This window comes from Scyliorhinus canicula, chromosome 2 (genome assembly GCF_902713615.1).
Source record: "Scyliorhinus canicula chromosome 2, sScyCan1.1, whole genome shotgun sequence".
Lineage (NCBI taxonomy): Eukaryota > Metazoa > Chordata > Chondrichthyes > Carcharhiniformes > Scyliorhinidae > Scyliorhinus > Scyliorhinus canicula.
Genome location: NC_052147.1, coordinates 9,265,658 through 9,291,894, shown reverse-complemented (window position 1 = coordinate 9,291,894; position 26,237 = coordinate 9,265,658). Strand labels below are relative to the sequence as shown.

At 47.2% G+C, this 26,237-nt stretch overlaps 1 protein-coding gene across 1 annotated transcript in view; it reads right to left on the bottom strand.

The window, feature by feature from the left end:
- LOC119962353 (epithelial cell adhesion molecule-like) overlaps positions 1 to 21,550 on the bottom strand; it is a 39,787-nt gene extending 18,237 nt beyond the window's left edge. The window contains exons 1-6 of the mRNA XM_038790332.1: positions 21,471 to 21,550; positions 19,951 to 20,121; positions 17,126 to 17,366; positions 13,095 to 13,166; positions 9,819 to 9,882; positions 670 to 768 (exon numbers count right to left, since the gene is read on the bottom strand). Of these exons, the coding sequence (XP_038646260.1) occupies positions 670 to 768; positions 9,819 to 9,882; positions 13,095 to 13,166; positions 17,126 to 17,366; positions 19,951 to 20,121; positions 21,471 to 21,543 (720 nt within the window). The 5' untranslated portion in view covers positions 21,544 to 21,550. The remainder of the gene's footprint in view (positions 1 to 669; positions 769 to 9,818; positions 9,883 to 13,094; positions 13,167 to 17,125; positions 17,367 to 19,950; positions 20,122 to 21,470) is intronic.
- Positions 21,551 to 26,237: the final 4,687 nt, after the last annotated feature.

The following is a 26,237-nucleotide window of genomic DNA, read 5'->3' as shown; positions in this document are numbered from 1 at the left end:
TTCTATATATTAACCCAGTGCGACCTTAGCTCAGGCGAAAAAAGGTGCTGCACAGACCGTGGGGTCAAAGGCCTTTTCTCCCAGAGCTCTGAAAATTAATAAATTGCTTCTTTACTCACTCAAAGGTCTATTCGTGAATATTTTCACCTACAGCTCTAAGGTATAATTCTCTGAGCGACAGGCTCTTGCTTGACCATGTGTGAGAAAACTCTCCCAATGTGGCTCAAACCCTTGATGTTTATAAGGAGGACTTTTCAGATCCTTTGTCATTTCTGGTGGCTCGGTCAATATTGGTTTGTCTTTCTGATTTTATTTCTATTTGAATTTTCTGCCGTAGTTCTGGTTCAACTGGGTGGTTTACTGGGTTATTTCAGAGGGCAGCTAAGTTGTTATGGGTCTGGGTTTCATGAAAGACGTCAGTGGACCAGGTTGGTTTTTTTAACAACAACCCTGTAGTTTCACGGTCACTATTCGTGAGATTTCACATTCGTATTTCACATTCATTAACTAATTGAATTGAAATTCCTCCAGCTGCCACACTGGAATTTGAACTTGTATCATCGGAACATCAGTCCAGGCCTCTGGGTTAGGCGTTCAGTAATATAACCGCTGTACTATCGTTGTGGGAGAATGCGTGCTCCGGAATGGAGAGCCAGCAGTTGTACTCACGTCTCTCTCGATGTAATAGGCCACAGTGGAGATGTCGGTCGGGTCTTTAGTGCCGTTTTCACCAAGACGAATACAGATTTCCCGGGATATCTCGTGGACCTGTTAAAGAGGGAAGGAGGACAGACAGTCAGTTCTACTGGGTGGCCAAGTCTCTGCTAATTACCGCCAGTGTCTAATGGTATAACTACAATCCACAGGCTGCTTCCATTAGCGTGTTGTAGATGATTGTTGCTCTGTTTACAAGTTTCTTTGTTGTGGACACAATCTTTTGGATTTTTTGCCTTTATTTGTCATTTGCCTGAATGGCTGCGGCAGAATAATGGCTACATTACTGGATTAGCAATTCAAATCCTACTGTAATGATATGTAGACATGTAACTAAGGGGATAATCAGAACACCCAGCTGTGGCAAAACCACTAGAGGGCATTACGCGGCCACTATAAAACCACAGCTCACACAAAATCTCGCTCTCACTCCCAGCAGAGACTGGAGAAACAACACGAGTGTAGCAGAGATCACAGTCAAGCCACCCCATGTGGCTTAGATACAGTTTGTACAGCAAATCAAGTTTGCTGTGTTGCTAAAGTTAGATCAGCAGAGTGTTGAACTCATTTATTAGCTTTGTCATTACTAAATAAATACTTTCAACTTACTTCAAGGACTGGAGTATTCTTCGTCTGCGGTTAGTAGCAACTTATGTTACTCAAATAAGATAACATAATACGTAACCACTGCAACTTGCGAGTTTGAGCTTAGATTTTAAAGTACTAAATAATTCTGAAATAAGAACATATGAATTAGGAGCAGGAGGAGGCCACTCGGCCCCTCCACCCTGTTCCGCCATTCAATCTGATCTGATTGTAACCTCAGCTCTACAATCTTGCCCACCCCCGATAATCTTTCACCTCCTTGTTAATCAAAAATCTATCCAGCTCATCTCTAAAAATATTCAAAGATTCTGCTTACACCACTTCTTAAGGAAGAGAGTTCCAGGGACTCACAACCCACTGCGAGAAACAATTTCTCCTCTTCTCTGTCTTAAATGAATGACACCTTAACAGTGACTCCTGGTTCTAGATTCTCCCACAAGAGGAAACATCCTCTCCACGTCCACCTGTCAAGACCCATCAGGATCTTATATGTATTTAATCAAGTTGTCTCTTATTCTTCTAAACTCCAGCGGATACAAACCTAACCTCTCCAATCTTTCCTCATAAGACAGCCTGCTCATTCCTGGTATTCGTCCAGTATTCCCGGATCTGCTTCTAACACATTTACCCTGTACAACTAAAGTATAACCTCCCTACTTTTGTAATCAATTCCCCTCAAATAAACAATAACATTCCATTAGTTTTCCCAATTACTTGCTTTATCTGTAAACCAACCTTTTGCGATTCATGCTCTGTAATCTCTCACCACTTACGTAATATTGTTTTAACTCTTCTTGCCAAAATGAAGAATTTCACTTTTCCCCACATTATACACCATTTGCCAGATCTTTGCTCACTCGTTTAACCTGTCTGTATCCCATTGTAGTCCCCTAATGTTCTCTTCACAACTTACTTTCCTACCTATCTGAAAATGAATGAAATGAAAATCGCTTATTGTCACAAGCAGGCTTCAATGAAGTTACTGTGAAAAGCCCCTAGTCGCCACATTCCGGCGCCTGTTCAGGGAGGCTGATACGGGAATTGAACTGTGCTGCTGGCCCACTTGGTCTGCTTTCAAAGCCAGTGATTTAGCCCAGTGTGCTAAACCAGCCCCTATGTGTCATCAGCAACTTGAACAACCACGTCTTCATCCAAGTCATTTATATAAATTGTAAAAATGTTCTGGCCCCGACACTGATCCTTGCAGCACACTACTCGTTACATCTTGACAATCAGAAAAGGACCTATTTATGCCTCCTCTCTGCTTCCTGGTAGCCAGCTAATCCTCCATCCAAGCCAATAAGTTACCCCCTACACCATAATTTTTTATTTTCCACAATAACCTTGTGGCATCTTATCAAAAGCCTTCTGGAAATCTAAGTACCGTACATCCACCTTTACCCACAGCACAGGTTACTTCCTCAAAGAACTCCAATAAATTGGTTCAACATGATTTCCATTTCACTAAACCATGATGACTCTGCCTGATTACTGTGAATTTATTTAAGGCCCCAGCTATAATGTCGTTAATAATAGCTTCAAACATTTTCCCTGTGGCAGCTATCTGGTCTGGTTGGTTCCAGAATGTGATGTTCAAAGAAACTATCCCAAAAACATTCTATGAATTCCTCATCTAGGCTAACTTAGCCCATTTGATTTTTCGATTATGCAGATTAAAATCCTCAAGGATTATCGCCATACCTGTCATAATATACACACAAGTATATGATGGTGCACAGACAGACATATGCATCTAGAGCCATGACACCTACTGAGCAACGATATGCTCAAATCGAAAAAGAATGCCTGGGCCTCCTCACAGGGATCGACAAATTCCATGATTACGTGTATGGACTTCCCAAATTCACGGTCGAGACAGACCACAGGCCATTGGTTCACATCATCCAGAAAGACCTCAATGATATGACGCCACGCCTACAACGTATCCTCCTCAAACTCCGCCGCTACGATTTCGACCTGGTCTACACCCCGGGCAAGGAGCTCATTGTGGCCGACGCACTCTCTCGATCCATCACCACTCCCTGCGAGCAGTCGGACTTTGTCTGTCAGATCGACGCTCATGTGAAGTTCTGTGCATCCAACTTTCCGGCCACTGATGAAAGGGTCGTGCAGATTCGTCAGGAGACGGCCAGGGATCCTTTACTCCAGCGGGTCATGCGACACCTCACGGATGGTTGGCAAAAGGGGCAGTGCCCACAGTTCTATAATATAAAGGACGATCTGGCAGTAGTCGATGGCATACTAATGAAGCTGGACAGGATAGTAATCCCACAGAGTATGCGAGAGCCCGTCCTCGGCCAACTCCACGAGGGTCACCTGGGGGTCGAAAAGTGTCGCTGTCGAGCCCGAGAGGCAGTATATTGGCCAGGCATCAGTCAGGACATCGCCAACACGGTCCTCAATTGCCCAACATGCCAACGGTTCCAGCCAGCTCAGCCGAAAGAGGCTTTGCAGCCGCATGAACTGGTGTCCTCCCCATGGACCAAGGTTGGCATTGATCTCTTTCATGCAAAGGGCCGAGACTATGTCCTCCTCGTGGACTATTTTTCTAACTACCCCAAGGTGGTCAGACTGACTGACCTCACATCAGCAACAGTCATCAAGGCATGCAAAGAGACCTTCGCCCGTCATGGCATTCCACTTACAGTCATGACTGATAATGGCCCGTGCTTTTTCAATCAGGAGTGGATGGACTTTGCCCGGCAGTACAATTTTACGCACGTCACTTCAAGCCCCCACTACCCCCAGTCGAATGGGAAGGCTGAAAAAGGGGGTCCACGTTGTTAAACGACTGTTGTGTAAAGCTGCTGACTCGGGTTCAGACTTTAACCTGGCGCTGTTAGCCTACAGAGCGACTCCTTTGTCCGCTGGCCAGTCCCCAGCACAGCTGCTAATGAACCGCACACTACGGCCGACGGTGCCAGCTATCCACATCCCAGCCCATTCCAGTGCAGGCAGCCCCTGACCCACCCTTGAGGCGGTCATCCAGAATTCATTGCCCACCACAGAGACTGAATTTATAGACTGAATGCTGCATCGCCTTGTGATCCATTTTCTGGTTCTGCAAAGGATGCCACAGTCTCGGCCCAATGCAAGTCAGCGTACGACGCCCACGCCGCGGATCTCCCTGCTCTGGTCCCTGCTGACCGACTTCGTGTTCAGCTACCTGACGGTGGCTGGTCTGCCACAGCTGTGGTGGTCAAGCAAGTGGCCCCCAGATCGTTCCTCGTTCGAATCCCTGATGGCTCCTTTCCTCGGCGTAATAGGCGGGCACTGCGGCTGCTTCCACGCTCGCCGCCTGAACGTGATGTCCTGCCTCGCATGCTGGTTCCTCAGTACGCACCATTCTGCGAGGCCACCGATCTGACAGTTCTTTTACCGCCCTCTACATTGGAGGCAGCTCCGCCTGTTCCAGTGCAGGCGGCCCCTGACCCACCCTTGGGGCGGTCAACCAGAATTCATCACCCGCCACAGAGACTGAATTTATAGACTGAATGTTGCATCGCCTTGTGATAAATTTACACATCTGTACATATTGTTTCTTCCTAATTTGTTGTATGCCCTCTATCTGCACGAGACACCGTCCCATGTCAATACGCTCACATACTTTGTATATAGTCAGGCTCCTACACACACTCACTATTTATTGACCTATACACATTTTTTTTTTAAAGTAAAAAAAAGGGTGGGAGATGTCATAATATACACACATGTATATGATGGTGCACAGACAGACATTGATTGACACACAGGATGACCAATGAACACACAGAACACAGCAGCCAATCACCAGACAGGACACTATCACTATAAAGCCAGAGGGCACTAGTTTTCCCGCTCTCTCGGGATGCAGCCTCTGAGACAGTCAGAGCCCGTGAGTAACAACTAGAACACACACCATGTGGTAGTAAGATAGTCTGGTCAGGTTAGCCTCAGGCCTCCAGTCAACTCAGCATAGTGTCAACCCACAGTTAAAGTATGTATGATAGTTAAGAGTTCAATAAAATAGAGTTGCATTTCTCCAAGTGCTGGAAGCCTGTCTCTCTCACTGCTCTGGTAAACGCAGTCCTCGCAGACCCAACTTACCCAACACATCAATACCTTTCGGACAAGATCTCATTATTTGTTCCTTTATACCCTGATAGTACAGCACTCTGACAGTACAGCACTCTGACAGTACAGCACTCTGATAGTACATCATCTGATGGTACAGCACTCTGATATTACAGCACTCTGATAGTACAGCACTCTGATAGTACATCATCTGATGGTACAGCACTCTGATATTACAGCACTCTGATAGTACAGCACTCTGATAGTACAGCACTCTGACAGTACAGCACTCTGACAGTACAGCACTCTGATGGTACAGCACTCTGATATTACAGCACTCTGATAGTACAGCACTCTGACAGTACAGCACTCTGACAGTACAGCACTCTGATGGTACAGCACTCTGATGGTACAGCACTCTGACAGTACAGCACTCTGATGGTACAGCACTCTGATAGTACAGCACTCTGACAGTACAGCACTCTGATAGTACAGCACTCTGATAGTACAGCACTCTGATAGTACAGCACTCTGATGGTACAGCACTCTGATACTGTAGTACAGCACTCTGACAGTACAGCACTCTGATATTACAGCACTCTGACAGTACAGCACTCTGATATTACAGCACTCTGACAGTACAGCACTCTGATAGTACAGCACTCTGACAGTACAGCACTCTGATAGTACAGCACTCTGCCAGTACAGCACTCTGACAGTACAGCACTCTGACAGTACAGCACTCTGACAGTACAGCACTCTGACAGTACAGCACTCTGACAGTACAGCACTCTGATAGTACAGCACTCTGACAGTACAGCACTCTGATATTACAGCACTCTGACAGTACAGCACTCTGACAGTACAGCACTCTGATATTACAGCACTCTGACAGTACAGCACTCTGACAGTACAGCACTCTGACAGTACAGCACTCTGACAGTACAGCACTCTGATAGTACAGCACTCTGATAGTACAGCACTCTGATAGTACAGCACTCTGACAGTACAGCACTCTGACAGTACAGCACTCTGATGGTACAGCACTCTGACGGTACAGCACTCTGATAGTACAGCACTCTGATATTACAGCACTCTGACAGTACAGCACTCTGACAGTACAGCACTCTGATGGTACAGCACTCTGATGGTACAGCACTCTGACAGTACAGCACTCTGACAGCACAGCACTCTGACAGTACAGCACTCTGACAGTACAGCACTCTGACAGTACAGCACTCTGATAGTACAGCACTCTGAAGGTACAGCACTCTGACAGTACAGCACTCTGACAGTACAGCACTCTGATAGTACAGCACTCTGACAGTACAGCACTCTGACAGTACAGCACTCTGATAGTACAGCACTCTGATAGTACAGCACTCTGACAGTACAGCACTCTGACAGTACAGCACTCTGACAGTACAGCACTCTGACAGTACAGCACTCTGATAGTACAGCACTCTGATAGTACAGCACTCTGACAGTACAGCACTCTGACAGTACAGCACTCTGACAGTACAGCACTCTGACAGTACAGCACTCTGACAGTACAGCACTCTGATAGTACAGCACTCTGATAGTACAGCACTCTGACAGTACAGCACTCTGATAGTACAGCACTCTGACAGTACAGCACTCTGACAGTACAGCACTCTGACAGTACAGCACTCTGATAGTACAGCACTCTGACAGTACAGCACTCTGATAGTACAGCACTCTGACAGTACAGCACTCTGATAGTACAGCACTCTGACAGTACAGCACTCTGACAGTACAGCACTCTGATAGTACAGCACTCTGATAGTACAGCACTCTGACAGTACAGCACTCTGACAGTACAGCACTCTGATAGTACAGCACTCTGATAGTACAGCACTCTGACAGTACAGCACTCTGACAGTACAGCACTCTGACAGTACAGCACTCTGATAGTACAGCACTCTGACAGTACAGCACTCTGATAGTACAGCACTCTGACAGTACAGCACTCTGATAGTACAGCACTCTGACAGTACAGCACTCTGATAGTACAGCACTCTGACAGTACAGCACTCTGATAGTACAGCACTCTGATAGTACAGCACTCTGACAGTACAGCACTCTGACAGTACAGCACTCTGATAGTACAGCACTCTGACAGTACAGCACTCTGATAGTACAGCACTCTGATGGTAGAGCACTCTGATGGTACAGCACTCTGACAGTACAGCACTCTGATAGTACAGCACTCTGACAGTACAGCACTCTGATAGTACAGCACTCTGATGGTAGAGCACTCTGATGGTACAGCACTCTGACAGTACAGCACTCTGATAGTACAGCACTCTGACAGTACAGCACTCTGATAGTACAGCACTCTGACAGTACAGCACTCTGATAGTACAGCACTCTGATATTACAGCACTCTGATAGTACAGCACTCTGATAGTACAGCACTCTGACAGTACAGCACTCTGATGGTACAGCACTCTGATAGTACAGCACTCTGATGGTACAGAACTCTGATGGTACAGCACTCTGATAGTACAGCACTCTGATAGTACAGCACTCTGACAGTACAGCACTCTGACAGTACAGCACTCTGACAGTACAGCACTCTGATAGTACAGCACTCTGATAGTACAGCACTCTGATAGTACAGCACTCTGACAGTACAGCACTCTGATGGTACAGCACTCTGATAGTACAGCACTCTGATGGTACAGAACTCTGATGGTACAGCACTCTGATAGTACAGCACTCTGATGGTACAGAACTCTGATGGTACAGCACTCTGATAGTACAGCACTCTGACAGTACAGCACTCTGATGGTACAGCACTCTGATAGTACAGCACTCTGACAGTACAGCACTCTGACAGTACAGCACTCTGATAGTACAGCACTCTGATAGTACAGCACTCTGATAGTACAGCACTCTGATAGTACAGCACTCTGATAGTACAGCACTCTGACAGTACAGCACTCTGATAGTACAGCACTCTGATAGTACAGCACTCTGACAGTACAGCACTCTGACAGTACAGCACTCTGACAGTACAGCACTCTGATAATACAGCACTCTGACGGTACAGCACTCTGATGGTACAGCACTCTGATGGTACAGCACTCTGATAGTACAGCACTCTGATAGTGCAGCACTCTGATAGTACAGCACTCTGACAGTACAGCACTCTGATGGTACAGCACTCTGACAGTACAGCACTCTGACAGTACAGCACTCTGACAGTACAGCACTCTGACAGTACAGCACTCTGATAGTACAGCACTCTGACAGTACAGCACTCTGATAGTACAGCACTCTGATGGTACAGCACTCTGATAGTACAGCACTCTGATAGTACAGCACTCTGACAGTACAGCACTCTGATGGTACAGCACTCTGATGGTACAGCACTCTGACAGTACAGCACTCTGATGGTACAGCACTCTGATGGTACAGCACTCTGACAGTACAGCACTCTGACAGTACAGCACTCTGACAGTACAGCACTCTGATAGTACAGCACTCTGATAGTACAGCACTCTGATAGTACAGCACTCTGATAGTACAGCACTCTGATAGTACAGCACTCTGACAGTACAGCACTCTGATAGTACAGCACTCTGATAGTACAGCACTCTGATAGTACAGCACTCTGATAGTACAGCACTCTGACAGTACAGCACTCTGACAGTACAGCACTCTGATAGTACAGCACTCTGACAGTACAGCACTCTGATAGTACAGCACTCTGACAGTACAGCACTCTGATAGTACAGCACTCTGACAGTACAGCACTCTGATAGTACAGCACTCTGATGGTAGAGCACTCTGATGGTACAGCACTCTGACAGTACAGCACTCTGATAGTACAGCACTCTGACAGTACAGCACTCTGATAGTACAGCACTCTGACAGTACAGCACTCTGATAGTACAGCACTGACAGTACAGCACTCTGATAGTACAGCACTCTGATGGTACAGAACTCTGATGGTACAGCACTCTGATGGTACAGCACTCTGATAGTACAGCACTCTGACAGTACAGCACTCTGATAGTACAGCACTCTGACAGTACAGCACTCTGACAGTACAGCACTCTGATAGTACAGCACTCTGACAGTACAGCACTCTGACAGTACAGCACTCTGATGGTAGAGCACTCTGATGGTACAGCACTCTGACAGTACAGCACTCTGACAGTACAGCACTCTGATGGTACAGCACTCTGATGGTACAGCACTGTGAGTTACAATTCAGCCTGGAATTTGTGCTCAAAAGTGAGACTTGAGCCTACAACCTGCTAACTGAGAGGAGAAATGGCCTTTTTTATTGGGTGAGATGGTTGAGGGATACATTTTGGCCAGGAGACCTGGAGATTTCCTCACACTTCCTCAATCGAGCCACGAGATCTGGAGGTTAGGAACCTGATACTTGCCTTGATCTCCACAATCTGAGTCGCCTTTAGTGTGTACTCTTTAACCAGCTTAATGGCCACCTTCCTGCAACACAAAGAAAAAGTTACCTTCCTAGCTACCACTTTTAATTTTTCAATGGTTAAAGGGCTGGGGTTTAATTTGGGGCAATAGAATAAATCTCCTTTGACCTGCAAGGTTGATGCCAGGACCATGCTCGAACTGAGAGATTTAACTGCTGAGGTTGGGGACCTAATCTCTCGCAAATGTTTTTATCAACATCCTGGGGGTTACTATTGACCAGGTGCTGAACTGGACGAGCCATGGAAATACTGTGGCTGTGAGAGCAGGTCAGAGGTTTGGAATTCTGTGGAGAGTAACTCACCTCCTGACTCCCCCAATGTCTGTCCATCTACAAGGCACAAGTCAGGAGTGTAATGGAATACTCTCCACTTGCCTGGGTTGAGTGCAGCTCCAACAACACTCAAGAAGCTCAACATGCTGTCTCGTGCAGATAGAGGGCGTTCATTTCATTTCTTTTCATGGGCGGCATACGGCGCAGTGGTTAGCACTGGGACTGCGGCAATGAGGACCTGGGTTCGACTCCCGGCCCTGGGTGATTGTCTGTCTGGAGTTTGCACATTCTCCCCATGTCTGCATGGGTTCCACCCCCACAACCCAAAGATGTACAGGGTAGGTGGATTGGCCATGCTAAATTGCCCCTTAATTGGAGAAAAAATAATTGGGCACTCTAAATTAAAAAAAAAAGAAGCTCAACACTATCCAGGTGAAACCAGCCCGCTTGACTGGCACCCATCCACCTGCTTCAGCATTGACTTCCTCCACTGGCAGAGTGGCAGCCGTGTGTGCCATCTACAAGACGCACCGCAGAACTCGCCAACGGTCCTTAGACAGCACTTTCCAAACGACCAAGAAGGGCAATAGCAGCAGATACTTGGGAACACCACCACCTGCAGGTTCCACTTCAAGCCACCCACCACCCTGACTTCGAAATATATCGTCATCCCTTCACTGTCGCTGCGTCAAAATCCTGGCACTCCCTCCCTAACAGCACTGTGGGTGTACCTACACCACATGGACTGCAGCGATTCAAGAAGAAAGCTCACTCCCGCTTTCTGAAGGATAATTAGGGGGCGGGCAAAACAAATGCTGCCGTCCGAGTCCCATGAAGGAATCTTTTTTAAATGAATGGGGTTGGACTGGGTAGAGGAATAGAAGATGTTTCTACTTGTGCAATACCAGATTACTGGAAGCTACAATAAGTAATTCAGGAAAAACCTATGTACCCAGGGAGTGATTAGAATGTGGAACTCATTACCACATGGAATTGAAGTGAACAACATAGATACATTTAATAGGAAACTGTGGTGAATTATACTGTCTTGTAATTCACACTGTATTGCATTGCATTGTATTGTGTCCTTGTGGGCTCTGTATGTGAGCCGTTGCACGGCTCTGCCCATAGGGGGAGATGAGTAGCTTGTACTGGGCTTCACCCTTGGCTCCGCCCATGGCTCCTCCCACTAACCGGAAGTATAAAGTGCTGCAGCCGTAAGCCCTGCTCTCAGTTCCTCTGGTCGCAGGCTGGCTCAGTTGTAAGACTATTAGAACCACAGTTTACTTCCAATCGTGTGTCTAGTGAATTGATGGTCACATCAGAAACTAAATAAACACGTGAGGGAGAAAGGAATAGGGGGATCTGTTGATAAGGTGAAATGAAACAGGGTGGGGTATAAACACCAACACAGATCTGTTGTGCTATAAATTCTCTGTAAATAAAGGAATTAAAGAAAAGATCTCAGATTCCTTTATTTGTTTTTTTTTTAAAAAGCCATTGAATTATTGTACTCATCATGATGACGGACCTTAATATAAAATAAAAACGATAAATGCTGGGAATACACAGCTGTGGCGAGCCGTTGGTGGAGAAATCTTACTGGGAAATACATTTTTAAAATCTAGAATTTCCAATTAAGGGGCAATTTAGTGTGGCCAATCCACCTACCCTGCACGTCTTTGGGTTGTGGAGGCGAAACCCACGCAGACACGGGGAGAATGTGCAAACTCCACACGGACAGTGACCCAGAGCCGGGATCGAACCTGGGACCTCGGCGCCTTGAGGCAGCAATGCCAACCATTGCGCCACCATGCTGCTCTGGTAAATACAATATGATTGTATTTTACACACAGGAGTTTTGTGACTTATTTTAAGCCCTGGGGGCCTTATGTCTTTGCCCATGCTATTTTAATACTGGCGTTAATGTATTTTTTTAAAGTATCACTGATATGAATATTACATGAATGTGTTAAAGATAACATACTGTCCACGTCAAACACTCCCAGCCATCTGTCTTCTCCTATCAGTGAGGCTGCCTGCTTCAGTCCAATGGGGGCTCAGAGATTCTAAGGAATGAGTTAAGACTGATCGCAAATTGACAATTGTTACAGCGGAGAGACAGAACGGCCTTGAGCTGAATTAAAATCCAGTTCCTCTAGGGACCTCCTCAACGCCAGAGTAAAATACTGCAGGTGCTGGAAATCCAAATTAAAAACAGAAAGTGCTGTGAGGACTCAGCAGGTCGAGCAGCATTCCTGGAGAGAAAAGCAGGGTTAACGCTTCCCCAGATTTCTCAATCCTGTTGGGATTGACCAACCTTTTAGTTTAATTGAGAAAAGAAACAACAAATAGTCGGGTAAGGGCAGGAAGGGATGTGGAGCAACGTCAGGCAGATGGAGTTGAGATGCAGCACAGATGGAGCAGATCCGAGGGGCTGAATGGCCTCCTTCTGTTCTGAGCGCAGAAAGAGGGCGGCAGCTGCTGTTACAGCCAATCAAGGGCCCTCCTAGCCCAATTCTTCTCCCTCCTTAAAGACGGCCCATGTTCGGTACACTTTCATAGCCACTGCTCTAAACCACCCCATCCCCTGTACATTTCTCAAGCGCACATCTTTACAATCTGCACTGGCAGCATAATCCCGTACCAGCCTCCCCGAACAGGTGCCGGAATGTGGCGACTAGGGGCTTTTCACAGTAACTTCATTGAAGTCTACTCGTGACAATAAGCGACTTTCATTTTATTTTTTTCATTTCCAAATCCCAATATTTGAGACAGAAGCACGTGCACACAGTTCAGCGATAATCTGCGGGTAAACTAGTTAATGTTCACCCCCTCCACCTAGCTAGCCACGTGGCACAGGTACCACCTTGTCAGCAGCCCCAGCAGAATCCGACTCACTCAACCCTGCGTAACCATGGCGACAGATTCCAACCCAACTCACCGACGGAGAGCTTCCTCCTTCATCTTTAAAAAGACAAATTCCACTTTAAAACTGAAATCAATCTGAATGAGACTGCAGGAGAAAAGAGAGAGCCAGCGTTAGTCATTTAACCTTCACATGAATGACACATTAATTGATTTCTTACTGCAAACATTATCCCTTCATCAACAAGACCGAAAAAAATGTCACATTTGTGGTTAGAGTAAAACAGTTCTGTCTTGTTTTAGCTCAGTAGCTGTCGCTTTAAGTCTGGCACATTTTATATGACTATATATCAGCCTGTCTCACTGTCCGAGACTATATAACATTGTCCCATCAGTATAGAAATGGATAAGTTTGTTAATGTTTTCATTATTAATGGGATTTAAGAGGCAATCCAACACATCATTTCAGATGTATACAAATGTTGTGACCGGTCATTTATGTATTTGACAGCCTATTATTTTTGTATTACTGAAAAAAAGAGACAGACTGTCAAAGCTTTTCACCTTGCACTCAACAGGCCAGATGCAAAAATACCAAATTTCAACAGAAGCAGCAGGAAGTAGTGGCATAATGGTATTGTTGCTGGACAAGTAATGTAGAGAACCGGGGAAATGCTCTGGGGACCCAGGTTCAAATCCCGCCACTGCAGATTGTGAAATTTGAATTCAATAAAAATCTGGAATTAAAAGTCTAATGCCCTTTAGGGAAGGAAATCTGCCGTCCTTACCTGGTCTGGCCTACATGTGACTCCACAGCAATGTGATTGACTCTTAACTGCCCCCTCAAGGGCAATTAGGGGTGGGCAATAAATGCTGGCACAGCCTGCGACACCCACATCCCATGAACAAATTTTTTAAAAACAGGATAATGATCCGGGGACACGGGGTCAAATCCTACCATGGTAGCTGATGGAATTTAAATGCAATAAAATATCTGGAATTAAAGCTCGAATGATGGCCATGAAACCATTGTCGATTGTTGTAAAAACCCATGAATTTCACTACTGTCCTTGAGGGTAGGAAATCTGCCGTCCTTACCTGGTCTGGCCTACATGTGATGACAGACCCACAGCAACGTGATTAACTCGTTACTGCCCCCTCAGGGGCAATTTGGGATGGGCAATAAATGCTGCCATGGAGAATGCAATCAAATGAATCCAATCAGCAGCCTTTTCTCATGGAGTATAAATGATTTCAGGCTGAAAGATGTTCTAACCCAACGTAGGGCAGCACAGCGGCGCGGTGGTTAGCTCTGCTGCCTCACGGCCACGAGGACCTGGGTTCGATCCCGGCCCTGGGTCACCGTCCGTGTGAAGTTTGCACATTCTCCCCGTGTCTGCGTGGGTCTCACGCCCACAACCCAAAACCATGTGCAGGTTGGCCATGCTAAATTGCCCCTTAATTGGAAAAAAAATGAATTGGGTACTCTAAATTCATTTGACGCCTTTTGGAGTTTGATCCCAGTTGTGATCTGGAATCCTCTGTTGGAAAGCGTGGTGGAAGCAGATTCCAGAAAATATTTAAAAGGGAATTGGATCAATCCCTTTTTCCGTTCATGCAGAGCAAACTCAATGGGCCAAATGGCCTCATTCTGCTCCTGCGCCCTATGCTTTACATCTTATGTGGATGACATTGGCAACGCCCTGGAGAGGGTGAACTCCTCCTCTTCATGTGCGAGGCTTAGCCTCATCCAGTTCAAGGTGCTGCACAGGGCCCATATGTCCGGGACGAGGATGAGCAAGTTTTTTGGGGGGGAGGACAGGTGCATTAGGTGTTCGGGGAGCCCAGCGAACCATGCCCATATGTTTTGGGCATGCCTGGCACTGGGGGAATTCTGGCAGGGGGTGGCGAGGACGGTGTCGAGGGTGGTAGGGTCCAGGGTCAAGCCAGGCTGGGGACTCGCGATATTTGGGGTTGGGGTGGAGCCGGGAGTGCAGGAGGCGAAAGAGGCGGGTGTGCTGGCCTTTGCGTCCCTAGTAGCCCGGCAGAGGATCTTGTTGCAGTGGAAAGATGCGAGACCCCCAAGCATGGAGACCTGGATCAATGACATGGCGGGATTCATTAAGCTGGAGAAGGTGAAATTCGCCCTGAGGGGGTCGGTACAAGGGTTCTTCAGGAGGTGGCAGCCTTTCCTCGACTTTCTGGCTCAACGATAGGGAACTAGGTCAGCAGCAGCGGCAACCCGGGGGGGGGGGGGGTATTGTTTATGTTAATTTAATTTATTTGTAATTTATTTTGTTGTTCATCGGGTTTGGGGGGGCTCGTTATATGCGTTGTTACGGGTCCGGGGGGTGTTTATTATTATTATTATTATTGTTTTGTTGTTATTCATTTTTCAAAAATTTCAATAAAAATTATTTTTTTTTAAAAAGTGGATGACATTGGCTACGCCAGCATTTGTTGCCCATCCCTAATTGCCCTTGAGAAGATGGTGGTGAGCTGCCTTCTTGAACCGCTGCAGTCAGTGAGGTGTAGGTACACCCACAGTGCTGTTAGGGAGGGAGTTCCAGGATTTTGACCCAGTGACAGTGAAGGAACGGCCGATATATTTCTAAGGGCGGTGAGTGACTTCGAGGGGAACCTCCAGGTGGTGGGATTCCCACCTCACTGACTGCAGCGGTTCAAGAAGGCAGCTCACCACCATCTTCTCAAGGGCAATTAGGGATGGGCATCGAATGCTGGCCTCACCAATGACATCCACATAAGATGTAAAACATAGGGTGCAGGAGCAGAATGAGGCCATTTGGCCCATCGAGTATGCTCTGCATGAACGGAAAAAGGGATTGAGCCAATTCCCTTTTAAATATTTTCTGGAATTTGCTTCCACCACCCTTCCAGGCACTGTACATCAGGGGTGGAGGGAGTGAATGTTTAAGGTGGTGGATTGAGTGCCAATGAAGCTGGCTGCTTAGTCCTGGATGGCGTTGAGCATCTTGAGTGTTGCTGGAGCTGCACTCAGGCAAGTGGAGAGTATTCCAACAAGGTATTTTAAAGGGAAGACTTGAGGGTGTCATGGATTTGCCCAGTAATAGCAGTAACACAAATTTAACAAGACATAATAGGCTGCGACCTGCCCAGCAACAGGTAGAAATCTGCCTAGTGACAGCAGTTGCCTATATTCAAAAGGCTGGCTGAGATGCGTCTCTCCCAGTAAAGAGATCTGCAGGCTATAGATAGAAATAGTTGTGATTAGCTTTTTAGTAGAAACAGCTTAGCTAGATCTATGGGAGATCTATGAAGTGTACACATGTTAATGTCTAGAGTCAAAGAATTTGATTGGGGCAAACAGCCAAATACACAGAAGGCAGAATCAAAGTGGAACAAAGGTATAATAGCCAGGAACCTCAGAAGAATCCAGTAGACACCTAGCAGCCTTAGCAGCCGATAAGCCAGCTTCCAGCTAGCAGCCTGAGGCCAAGTTTTACACCTAACATCCAAGTAATAGAGCCAAGGCAGTGCAGAAAACCTTCAAAAAGGCAGTTAAGTACCTTTGTTGGACCAGGACATGACGTTTTCCAAACTTGATTATCCTCCCGGTATTGTGATAAGCGGTCTTGACTTTTGACCTATTTAATTTGGACGTTGTTTTGGGGAAAGGGGAAGTCTTAATGAGTTCAGGGGTCGTAGATATATTTTGGAACAAGGGGTATGTTCTACATAAGCTGAGTATAGTAATTCATATACTTAATTGCCTTAGCACAGTATAGTCCTGTTTTTGGCATTTGTCTTTTCTTTCATTTAATAAATAGTCCTTCATAATTGTTACTCGGCAGCTCAGTGACATAGTGGTTACCACTGCTGCCTCACAGCGCCAAGGACCCGGGTTCAATTCCGGCTTCGGGTAACTGCCTGTGTGTGGAGTGCTGTGTCTGGCCACTAACTGCACCAGGAAGTGCCATTACCACCTGAGCTATCAGGGGAGAGGAGAGGGGGGGGGGGGGGGGGGGCAGGGGCCAATGGTACTGCTGTTGGTCAGCTGGGACCCACAGTAACCTTTTCCCATGAGAAAAGTCAACTTAACCTGATGGGTCACGGAATAAAACTCACTGGACACGAACGAGCTGGTCACATTTGGGGTCATCCCCCGTCTTGTCAGTGACCCTGACCCCCGCACTGTCCACACACCAGCAGAGGTTGGAGTCGTCATCGCACTGTTTAGCCTTGAAGGTGCCATTCTTCTCGCACTCAGGGTCGTACAGATCATCGACTCTCCTCCCCCCAGGTTGCCTGCTGGCTGTTCGGCTCTTGTGCAGCATCTCCAGGTGCAAGAGCCGGCACTTTGGTGTGACTGAAACGGAGACCAAAACTGAGTGAATATATAGAATAACCTCTAGCGCATCTATTATTATCCACACACAGAATATACTGTATGATATCATATAGGATCAGGAGGAGGCCATTCAGCCCATCGAGCCAGCTCCACCATTCAATACTATCATGACTGATTGGACACTTCAATGTCTTTTACACGCACTATCCCCTTTGTGCTATTGTTAATCAGAGATCGATCAATCTCTGCTTTGAACATACACAATGTCTGACCTTCCACAGCCTCTGGGATAGAGAATTCCAAAGATTCACAACCCTCTGTGTAGAGAGATTTCTCCTCATCTCGGTCCCCCTCTTGTTTTTGAATTGTGCCTCCTGGTTCACACTCCCCAGCCAGGGGAAACATTTCACCTGAATCTACAATACAATATCTAGTCATTGATAGTGTACATGTTATAAATTATAACACACCAAATTATAGTATATCATACACTGTGACTTACAATGTGTATATTCTGTACGCTGACATTGATACTGTATATGACGGTGGCACAGTGGTTAGCACTGCTGCCTCACAGGGCCAGGGACCCGGGTTCAATTCTGGCTTCGGGTGACTGTCTGTGTGGAGTTTGTACTTTTTCCCCGTGTCTGTGTGGATTTCCTCCGGGTGCTCCGGTTTCATCCTGCAGTCCAAAGATTTTTTTAGGAATTTAGAACATCCAATTCATGTTTTTCCAACTGAGGGGTAATTTAGCGTGGCCAGTCCATCTAGCCTGCGGGCGAAACCCACGCAAACACGGGGGGGAATGTGCAAACTCCTGAGACCTTTGCGCTGTGAGGCCGCAGTGCTAACCACTGCGCCACTGTGCCGCCCTCGCAGTCCAAAGATAGAACATAGAACAGCACAACGCAGAACAGGCCCTTCGGCCGTCGATGTTGTGCCGAGCTTCGTCCGCAACCAAGATCAAGCTATCCGACTCCCTGTCGTTGTGGATGTGCGGGTTAGGTGAATTGGCCATGCTGAATTGCTTCTTAGTATCCAAAAGTTCAGGTGGGGTTACGGGGATAGGGTGGGGCCTAGGCAGAGTGCACTTTCAGAAGGTCGGCGTAAACTCGATGGGCCGAATGGCCTCCTTCTGCACTGTTGGGATTCTATGGTTCTATGACATAAGTTACAATTTAAAAAAAAAATCACTATATATATATATACCGGATGTGATTGCATTTCTATAGCGCCTTTCGTGACCTCAGGACATCCAAAAGGCTTTACAGCCAACAAATATTGTCACTGTCCTAATGTAGAGGAATGTTGATGGGGGATTGAATATTGGTCAGGACACTTGGGAGAATTCTTTGCTTTCGTCTTTGAAATGGTGCCACAGGATGATGTCTAAACCTGAGCCCTTTAAATCCTCGGTCCCTAACTTGTCATCTAAATACAACTCTCTCTCCCACTCCCGCACTGTCCTGCCTTGATTTCTGTGCTTACGCCCTGAGGGGGCGGCTCTTTTCCAGCCCCGACTCTGGTGGGCAAGGTCACGGGCGGGTTTAGAAAATATGGAGAGCCGAATGGCTTTGATGGGAAAATCCCGCCCCTGGAGTGGGACTGAAGCCCAGAGGCAAGTGTGCCACCAACTGAGACACGAGCGACGTTGCATTGTACAATATATATGTGTGGTGAATGTATAGTACTAGTAATTCACCAGTGTATCAGTATCATGTTCTGCCATTGTGTTACAGCTATGTTATGGTGTTGACCTTGTGGGCTCCACCTATAGGCCATTGTGTGGCTTCACCCACAGGGGGATATGTTGGGGCATTTACGGGCTCCGCCCATGGCTCCTCCCCTTGAAAGGAAGTATAAAGAGCAGTTGACCTGTCGGCGGTCCACAGTATTGTACTAGTCGCAGGCAGGCACTGTTCTAAGCTGATTAAAACCTCAGTTTACTTCTGCTCGTGTCTTTGAGTAAATTGATGGTCGCATCAATATGTATAAAAGTGTACTATAGAATGTACATTTTATATCAGGTCAGTAGTGGCTGTCTCTGTTGTGTTCTGCTTCCTCGTGTAGCATAAGCTGCTTCCTTGATGTATGCTTTGACAAAGGAAGGTGCAGACTCTGAAATGAGTTCAATATGTTTATTGAACTATTAACACAGTTTTGAAATGAGTTTGACTCTCCTGCTAATCTAACTGTAGTAACTCAGTCTAACTGTACCAGCATGCTCTAAGCCACGTGCTGGGTGTGATGCTTCTGATCAACCTTGATGTACTCTCAAGTTGTGGGTCTGTGGAAAGAGGCAGAGCATGTGTTCCCTGTCCTTTTTTTTTGGATTGTGAAGTGCCCCCTTGTGGTAATGCCACCTCTGGGTGTGCTGATTACCCATTGGTTGTGTCCTGTTGTAAGGACCCATTGGCTGTATGTCTGTGTGTCATGACATCTCTGGTGCTCCCTCTAGTGGTTACTTAGTCGTAGTGTATTTACATTAACCCCTTGTGTTTTTGCAGTGATGCATGTCACCACCGTCTCCACACTGGAGCTGTGTCTATGATTTAACAGAGGGGGAGTTAGTGGCAGAGTGGGAACACAAAGCAGGACTCACGCTGGTTACAGCTGACAGTTACGTTATCATAGCCGCGGAACACAGCCTCACAGGTCCCACATCGGTTCAGGTGGCAGGTCACGTACTGGTTGTATTTGCAGCTGGCATCCTCGCACACCTCATCAAACTCGCAATTCTCTCGGGCTGGATAGGCATCAGGGCATTCATCATCTGGCAGAGTGGGGAGAGAGACAGTCAGTCCCATTGCTCTCTCAGACAAGGCAGAGTGGGGAGAGAGGCAGTCAGTCCCATTGCTCTCTCAGACAAGGCAGAGTGAGGAGAGAGGCAGTCAGTCCCATTGCTCTCTCAGACAAGGCAGAGTGGGGAGAGAGGCAGTCAGTCCCATTGCTCTCTCAGACAAGGCAGAGTGGGGAGAGAGGCAGTCAGTCCCATTGCTCTCTCAGACAAGGCAGAGTGGGGAGAGAGGCAGTCAGTCCCATTGCTCTCTCAGACAAGGCAGAGTGAGGAGAGAGGCAGTCAGTCCCATTGCTCTCTCAGACAAGCAGCACAAATCCCTCCAAAAACTTTTTCGCCACCTTGTTTTTTGTGTCAATTTTGTTCGTACATCGTTCCTTTTAGACCCCCCCCCCCCCCCCCCCCCAGGCTTTCTCCAGGGGGAATATGAGAATTCCCTGTCCCTCAACCACCTCCCACACCTCATCCCCCCTCTCCCCTTCCCTCACCATACCTCCCACTCCCTACGTCTACCTCTCCTCCCCTCCATTTCCCCTTCTCTCCATCACCTCCCCCACTTCTCATCCCTCCTCTCCCCCTTCCTCACCTTACCTCCTCGTTCCCTCTCTCCACCTCTCCTCCCCTCCATTTCCCCTTCTCTCCATCACCTCCCCCACTTCTCATCCCTCCTCCCCCTCCCTCCATCTCTCCTCCCCTCCATTTCCCCCTCCCTCAACCATTCCCCCCCCCCCCCCACCTCATCCCTCCTCTCCCCCTCCTTAACCCTACCTCCCCCACTCCCACCCTCCACCTCTCCACCCCTCCCCTCCCACACCACCGTTTAGCTAATGGGGGTGGGAGTTGGGGGGGGGGGGTTGCGAAGGAAGCCCACAAATAGATCCATCGCAAACCAGCCCCGTCTCCCTCACCCGGGACGAAGGAGGAGAAGTGGCTGGTGTGTGCCCACGTCTCACACGGGTAACAGACTGATTAAACCTGTACCACACAGGCACCATCCAGGGCTGCCCTAGTGACTGTAACACCTTTCACAGCCTCTGCACATCCCAAAGCACTTTGCAACTACTGGAGCTGTAATGTGGCAAAGGCAGCAATCAATCTGCGTGAGGCAAGAGCTCACAAGCAACAAGTGACAAGATCATCTGCTTCAGTGCTGTTGGTTGAGGTATAAAGACTACCTCTGCCAAAATGAGCCCCATGGGGTCCTTCACATCTACCTGAAGGACAGACAGAGCCTCGGGTTTTAACGTTTGATCTGAAAGGGGGCACCTCCAATGGTGCAGCCCTCCGTACCGATACTGGAGGTGAAGTTAGTTTCATCAGCTTACCTGGTATAGCCGAAACCATGCAAACATAATCCACCATCACCACTACCACAAACAGGCAGCCTCTCTTCCCCATGTCTGGAATTGCTGTGGGATTGAATACTGACCTCCTACACCGCTCCCAGCGGACGTGCCGGTCTGACAAGCTGGTGACCAGGTCACCTTGAGCGTTAACAGAAGGTGAGGTTAAATCAATCAGGTACATTCCGAGCAGTTTATATTTAACAGCCTGGTTTGTTGATATACCTTCAAGGCACGACTAGTCTCTCAAGACTTGTCACCGAGCACCAGCTCAGAGTTCAGTTAATGTGTCCACCTTTGGCCGTGCATATCAAGCAACATTGCTCCAAGTCATTCCCACGCTAATGAATGCAGAAAGGCTTTTGGACACATTTTAAAAAAAGGCAGAAAAAAGCTAACAGGATGACAAATTTGCCTTGTTGTGAGGTTTCACATTGCCATTAATTCATGGGCGGTGGCCGTTTATTGCCCGATCGGAATTCTCCTTCAGAAGGTGGTGGAGAGCGGCCTGATTGACAAGTGAGTGGCGTGCAAGGCCATTTCAGAGAGAACCACATTGCTGTGGATCTGAGTCCCATGTAGGGCAGGCCAGGTAAAGGCGGCAGATTCCCTTCCTTAAAGGACGTTGGTGAACCAGATGGACCTTCCTGAGGGAAATTCATGGAAATTCTCAGCAGGTTTGGCAGGAGCTGCGGAGAAGGAAACAGTTGTTAACGTTTCAGGTTTGTCCTGGCTCGAAATGTCAACTCTATTTTGCAGGATCACAGAATTGTAACGATGCAGAAGGAGGCCATTCAGCCCGTCGTGCTGTCCAAATGAGCATCATGATAGGGCAGCACGGCGGCGCAGTGGGTTAGCCCTGCTGCCTCGCGGCGCTGAGGTCCCAGGTTCGATCCCGGCTCTGGGTCACTGTCCGTGTGGAGTTTGCACATTCTCCCCGTGTTTGCGTGGGTTTCACCCCCTCAACCCAAAGATGTGCGGGGTAGGTGGATTGGCCACGCTAAATTGCCCCTTCATTGGAAAAAATGAATTGGGTACTCTAAATTCAAAAACTATATATATATATACATATAAATCAGCATCATAACTGAGTACCATTTTCCCTCTATTCAAATAATCACCTAATGTCCTTTAAATGCCTCGATTGAACCTGCCTCCACAACACTTCCAGGCCGTGCATTCCAGATCCCACTCGCTGTGTGAAAAAGTTTTGAAAATCACTTTAAATCTGTGCCCTCTCGCTCTAAAACTTTGTGTTGCTCCCTGCCTACTCTGTCCAGCTGCCTCATGATTTTGAACATCCTGTTAAATCTCCTCTTAGCCTTCTTCTCCCCGGAACCATTCTTGTGAACCTCTTCTGCCCTCTCTCCAACGCGTTCACATCCTTCCTACAGTGTGGCGCCCAGATCTGTGCATAATACTCTAGCCGAGGTCTAACTAGTGTCTTATACGAGTTGAGATGAATGTAAGAAATTGTTATATTTTATATTTGTCGCAGTAATGTTATTGGAAAACGAGTTCAAGATGCATACGGCCAGTATGTTTGCTAAAGCTGTGCTTAAGGGGGGTCATAAAAGTGAGGTAATCCTTGATTTTGCAGCGGGGGTGTTCTGCTGATGGATTTGAGAAGCATTAACATGTTTACAGATAGGTGGTTAGTGGAATATTGTTTTGATTTGGAGGTCCCTGGGGTGTAGATAACTTATGAGATATGTATTTGTTCCTGGATAACCAGGTCATGAGGCATCTTGAGGGAGGCGACAGAAGAATGCCTAATGCTTTCTGTACAGATGATGCAGATAAAGGGTGGAGCCAGGTTTATCTGTAGTTGCAGCTTGCCATAGATTTTTAGTCTGCAAAGAAGTGTCTTTGTTCCTGAAAGGTTCACTCCAAGGGCTCTCCACAGAGAAAAGCAAGTAAACCTGATTATTAACTTTATTTTTAAATAGGATTTGAATTAAGTTGATTTGCTCAATTGGATTTGTTTTTCTTTATTCATCCATGGGATGTGCATGTTGCTAGCTGAGCCAGCAGTTCTTGCCCTCCCCTGAATGTCCTTGAACTGAGCTGTTTGCTCAGCCATTTCAGGGGGCATTTGAGAGTCAACCACATTGCTGTGAATCTGGAGTCACATGTAGGCCAGACCAGGAAAGGATGGCAGATTTACGGGAAGCGAGGGAGGAGATTGCTGCGCCGTTGGCAATGATCTTTGCGCCCTCACTCTCCACTGGAGTAGTGCCGGATGATTGGAGGGAGGCGAATGTTCAAGAAAGGGAGTAGGGGAGCAGCACAGTGGCACAGTGGTTAGCATTGCTGCCTCACGACGCCGAGGTCCCAGGGTCGATCCCGCCTCTGGGTCACTGTCCGTGTGGAGTTTGCACATTCTCCCCGTGTTTGCTTGGGTTTCACCCCCACAACCCAAAGATGTGCAGGGTAGGTGGATTGGCCATGCTGAATTGCCCCTTAATTGGAAAAAAATAATTGGATACGCTAAATTTATTTTTTTTTAAAGAAAAAAAAAGGGAGTAGGGAAATCCCTGGGAATTACAGACCAGTCAGTCTTACGTCTGTGGTGAACAAAATATTGGAAAGAATTCAGAGAGATAGGGTTTATGATTATTTAAAAACACATAGTTTGATTAAAGATAGCATGGCTTTGTGAGGGGCAGGTCATGCCTCACAAGCCTCATTCAATTCTTTGAGGATGTGACGAGACACATTGATGAAGGTCGGGCAGTGTATGTGGTGTATATGGATTTCAGTAAAGCATTTGATAAGGTTCCCCATGGTAGGCTCATTCAGAAAGTTAGGGGGCATGAGACACAGGGAAATTCTGGATACAGAATTGGCTGGCCAAAGGAAGACAGCGAGTGGTAGTGGATGGAAAGTATTCCGCCTGGAGGTCGGTGACCAGTGGTGTCCCGCAAGGATCTGTTCTGGGACCTCTGCTCTTTGTGGTTTTTAAAAATGACTTGGATGAGGAAGTGGAAGGGTGGGTTAGTACGTTTGCTGATGACACGAAGGTTGGGGACGTTGTAGATAGTGTTGAGGGTTGTTGCAGGTTACAGCAGGACATTGACAGGATGCAGAGCTGGGCTGTGAAGTGGCAGGTGGAGTTCAACACAGATAAATGTGAAGTGATTCATTTTGGAAGGTCACATTTGAATGCTTAAAAAAGGGTTAAAGGCAGGATTCTTGGAAGTGTGGAGGAACAGAGGGATCTTGGGGTTCATGTACATAGATCCCTCAAAGTTGCCAGGTTGATAGGGTTGTTAAGAAGGCGTATAGTGTGTTGGCTTTCATTAACAGGGGGATTGAGTTTAAGAGCCGTGAGGTTTTGCTGCAGCTTTATAAAACCCTAGTTAGACCACACTTGGAATATTGTGTCCAGTTCTGGTCGCCTCATTGTAGGAAGGATGTGGATGCTTTGGAGAGGGTACAGAGGAGATTTACCAGGATACTGCCTGGACTGGAGGGCATGTCTTATGAAGAAAGATTGAGGGAGCTAGGGCTTTTCTCACTGGAGCGAAGAAGGCAGAGAGGTGACTTGATAGAGGTGTACAAGGTGATGAGAGGCATGGATAGAGTGGATAGCCAGAGACTTTTCCCCAGGGCGGAAATGGCTGTCACGAGGGGACATAATTTTAAGGTGATTGGAGGAAGGTATAGGGGAGATGTCAGATAAGTTCTTTACGCAGAGAGTGGTGGGTGTGTGCAATGCACTGCCAGCAGAGGTGGTGGAGTCAGAGTCATTAGGGACATTTAAGCAACTCTTAGACAGGCACATGGACAGCAGTAAATTGAAGGGGTGTAGGTTAGGTTGATCTTAGATTAGGATAAATGGTCGGCACAACATCGTGGGCTGAAGGGCCTGTACTGTGCTGTACTGTTCTATGTTCCTTTCCTAAAGGGCATTAGTGAACTAGATGGGTTTTTACAACAATCAACAATGGTTTCATAGAATGTACAGTTCAGAAAGAGGCCATTCGGCCCATTGGATCTACACTGACCTCTGAAAGAGCACCCTACCTAAGCCCACACCTCCGCCCTACACCTGTAACCCAGCAACCACACCTAACTTTTGGACACTAGGGGGCGATTTAGCATGGCCAATCCACCTAACCTGCACATCTTTGGACTGTGGGAGGAAACCCACGCAGACAGGGGGAGAACGTGCAGACTCCGCACAGACAAGTTGGGAATCGAACCCGGATCCCTGGTGCTGTAAAGCAACAGTGCTAACCACTGTGCTACCGCCCCGCCCCTTTCATTAGAATTTGAATTCCAAATATTTTATTAAGTTTTTAAAATTTAAATGCTATTCTGGGATTTGAACCCAGCTCCCCCAGAGTGTTCCCCTGGATTACTGATAATACCACTACACCACCATCTCCCCCTTATAGTGCAGCAGGTGTGGGAGTAAATTAAAGTTTTTCCTTTTACTCATGCCCAACTCTTTGGGGTGTTTTCTCCTCCCACCTCAGCGCTCAGTTCAAATTGCTGAAGGGACTAATAGAGAGACAAGCAGTAGTAGTCTTTCAGTGAACTTTCACACTTCTTTCTCTTTTCCCCTCTTCCTTTTATCTGTTTGCCCCCACAGTCCCCACAGGCACAGGCTGCCCCACGGTACATTCTCCGTGTGCCAAATAAGCCCCGATCACACGTATCAGCAGGAAATTGGGTTGGTGTGGAGGGAGTTGCAGTGTTACGGGGAAGAGACAGTGCAGTGGGATTAGCTGAGTTACTTTT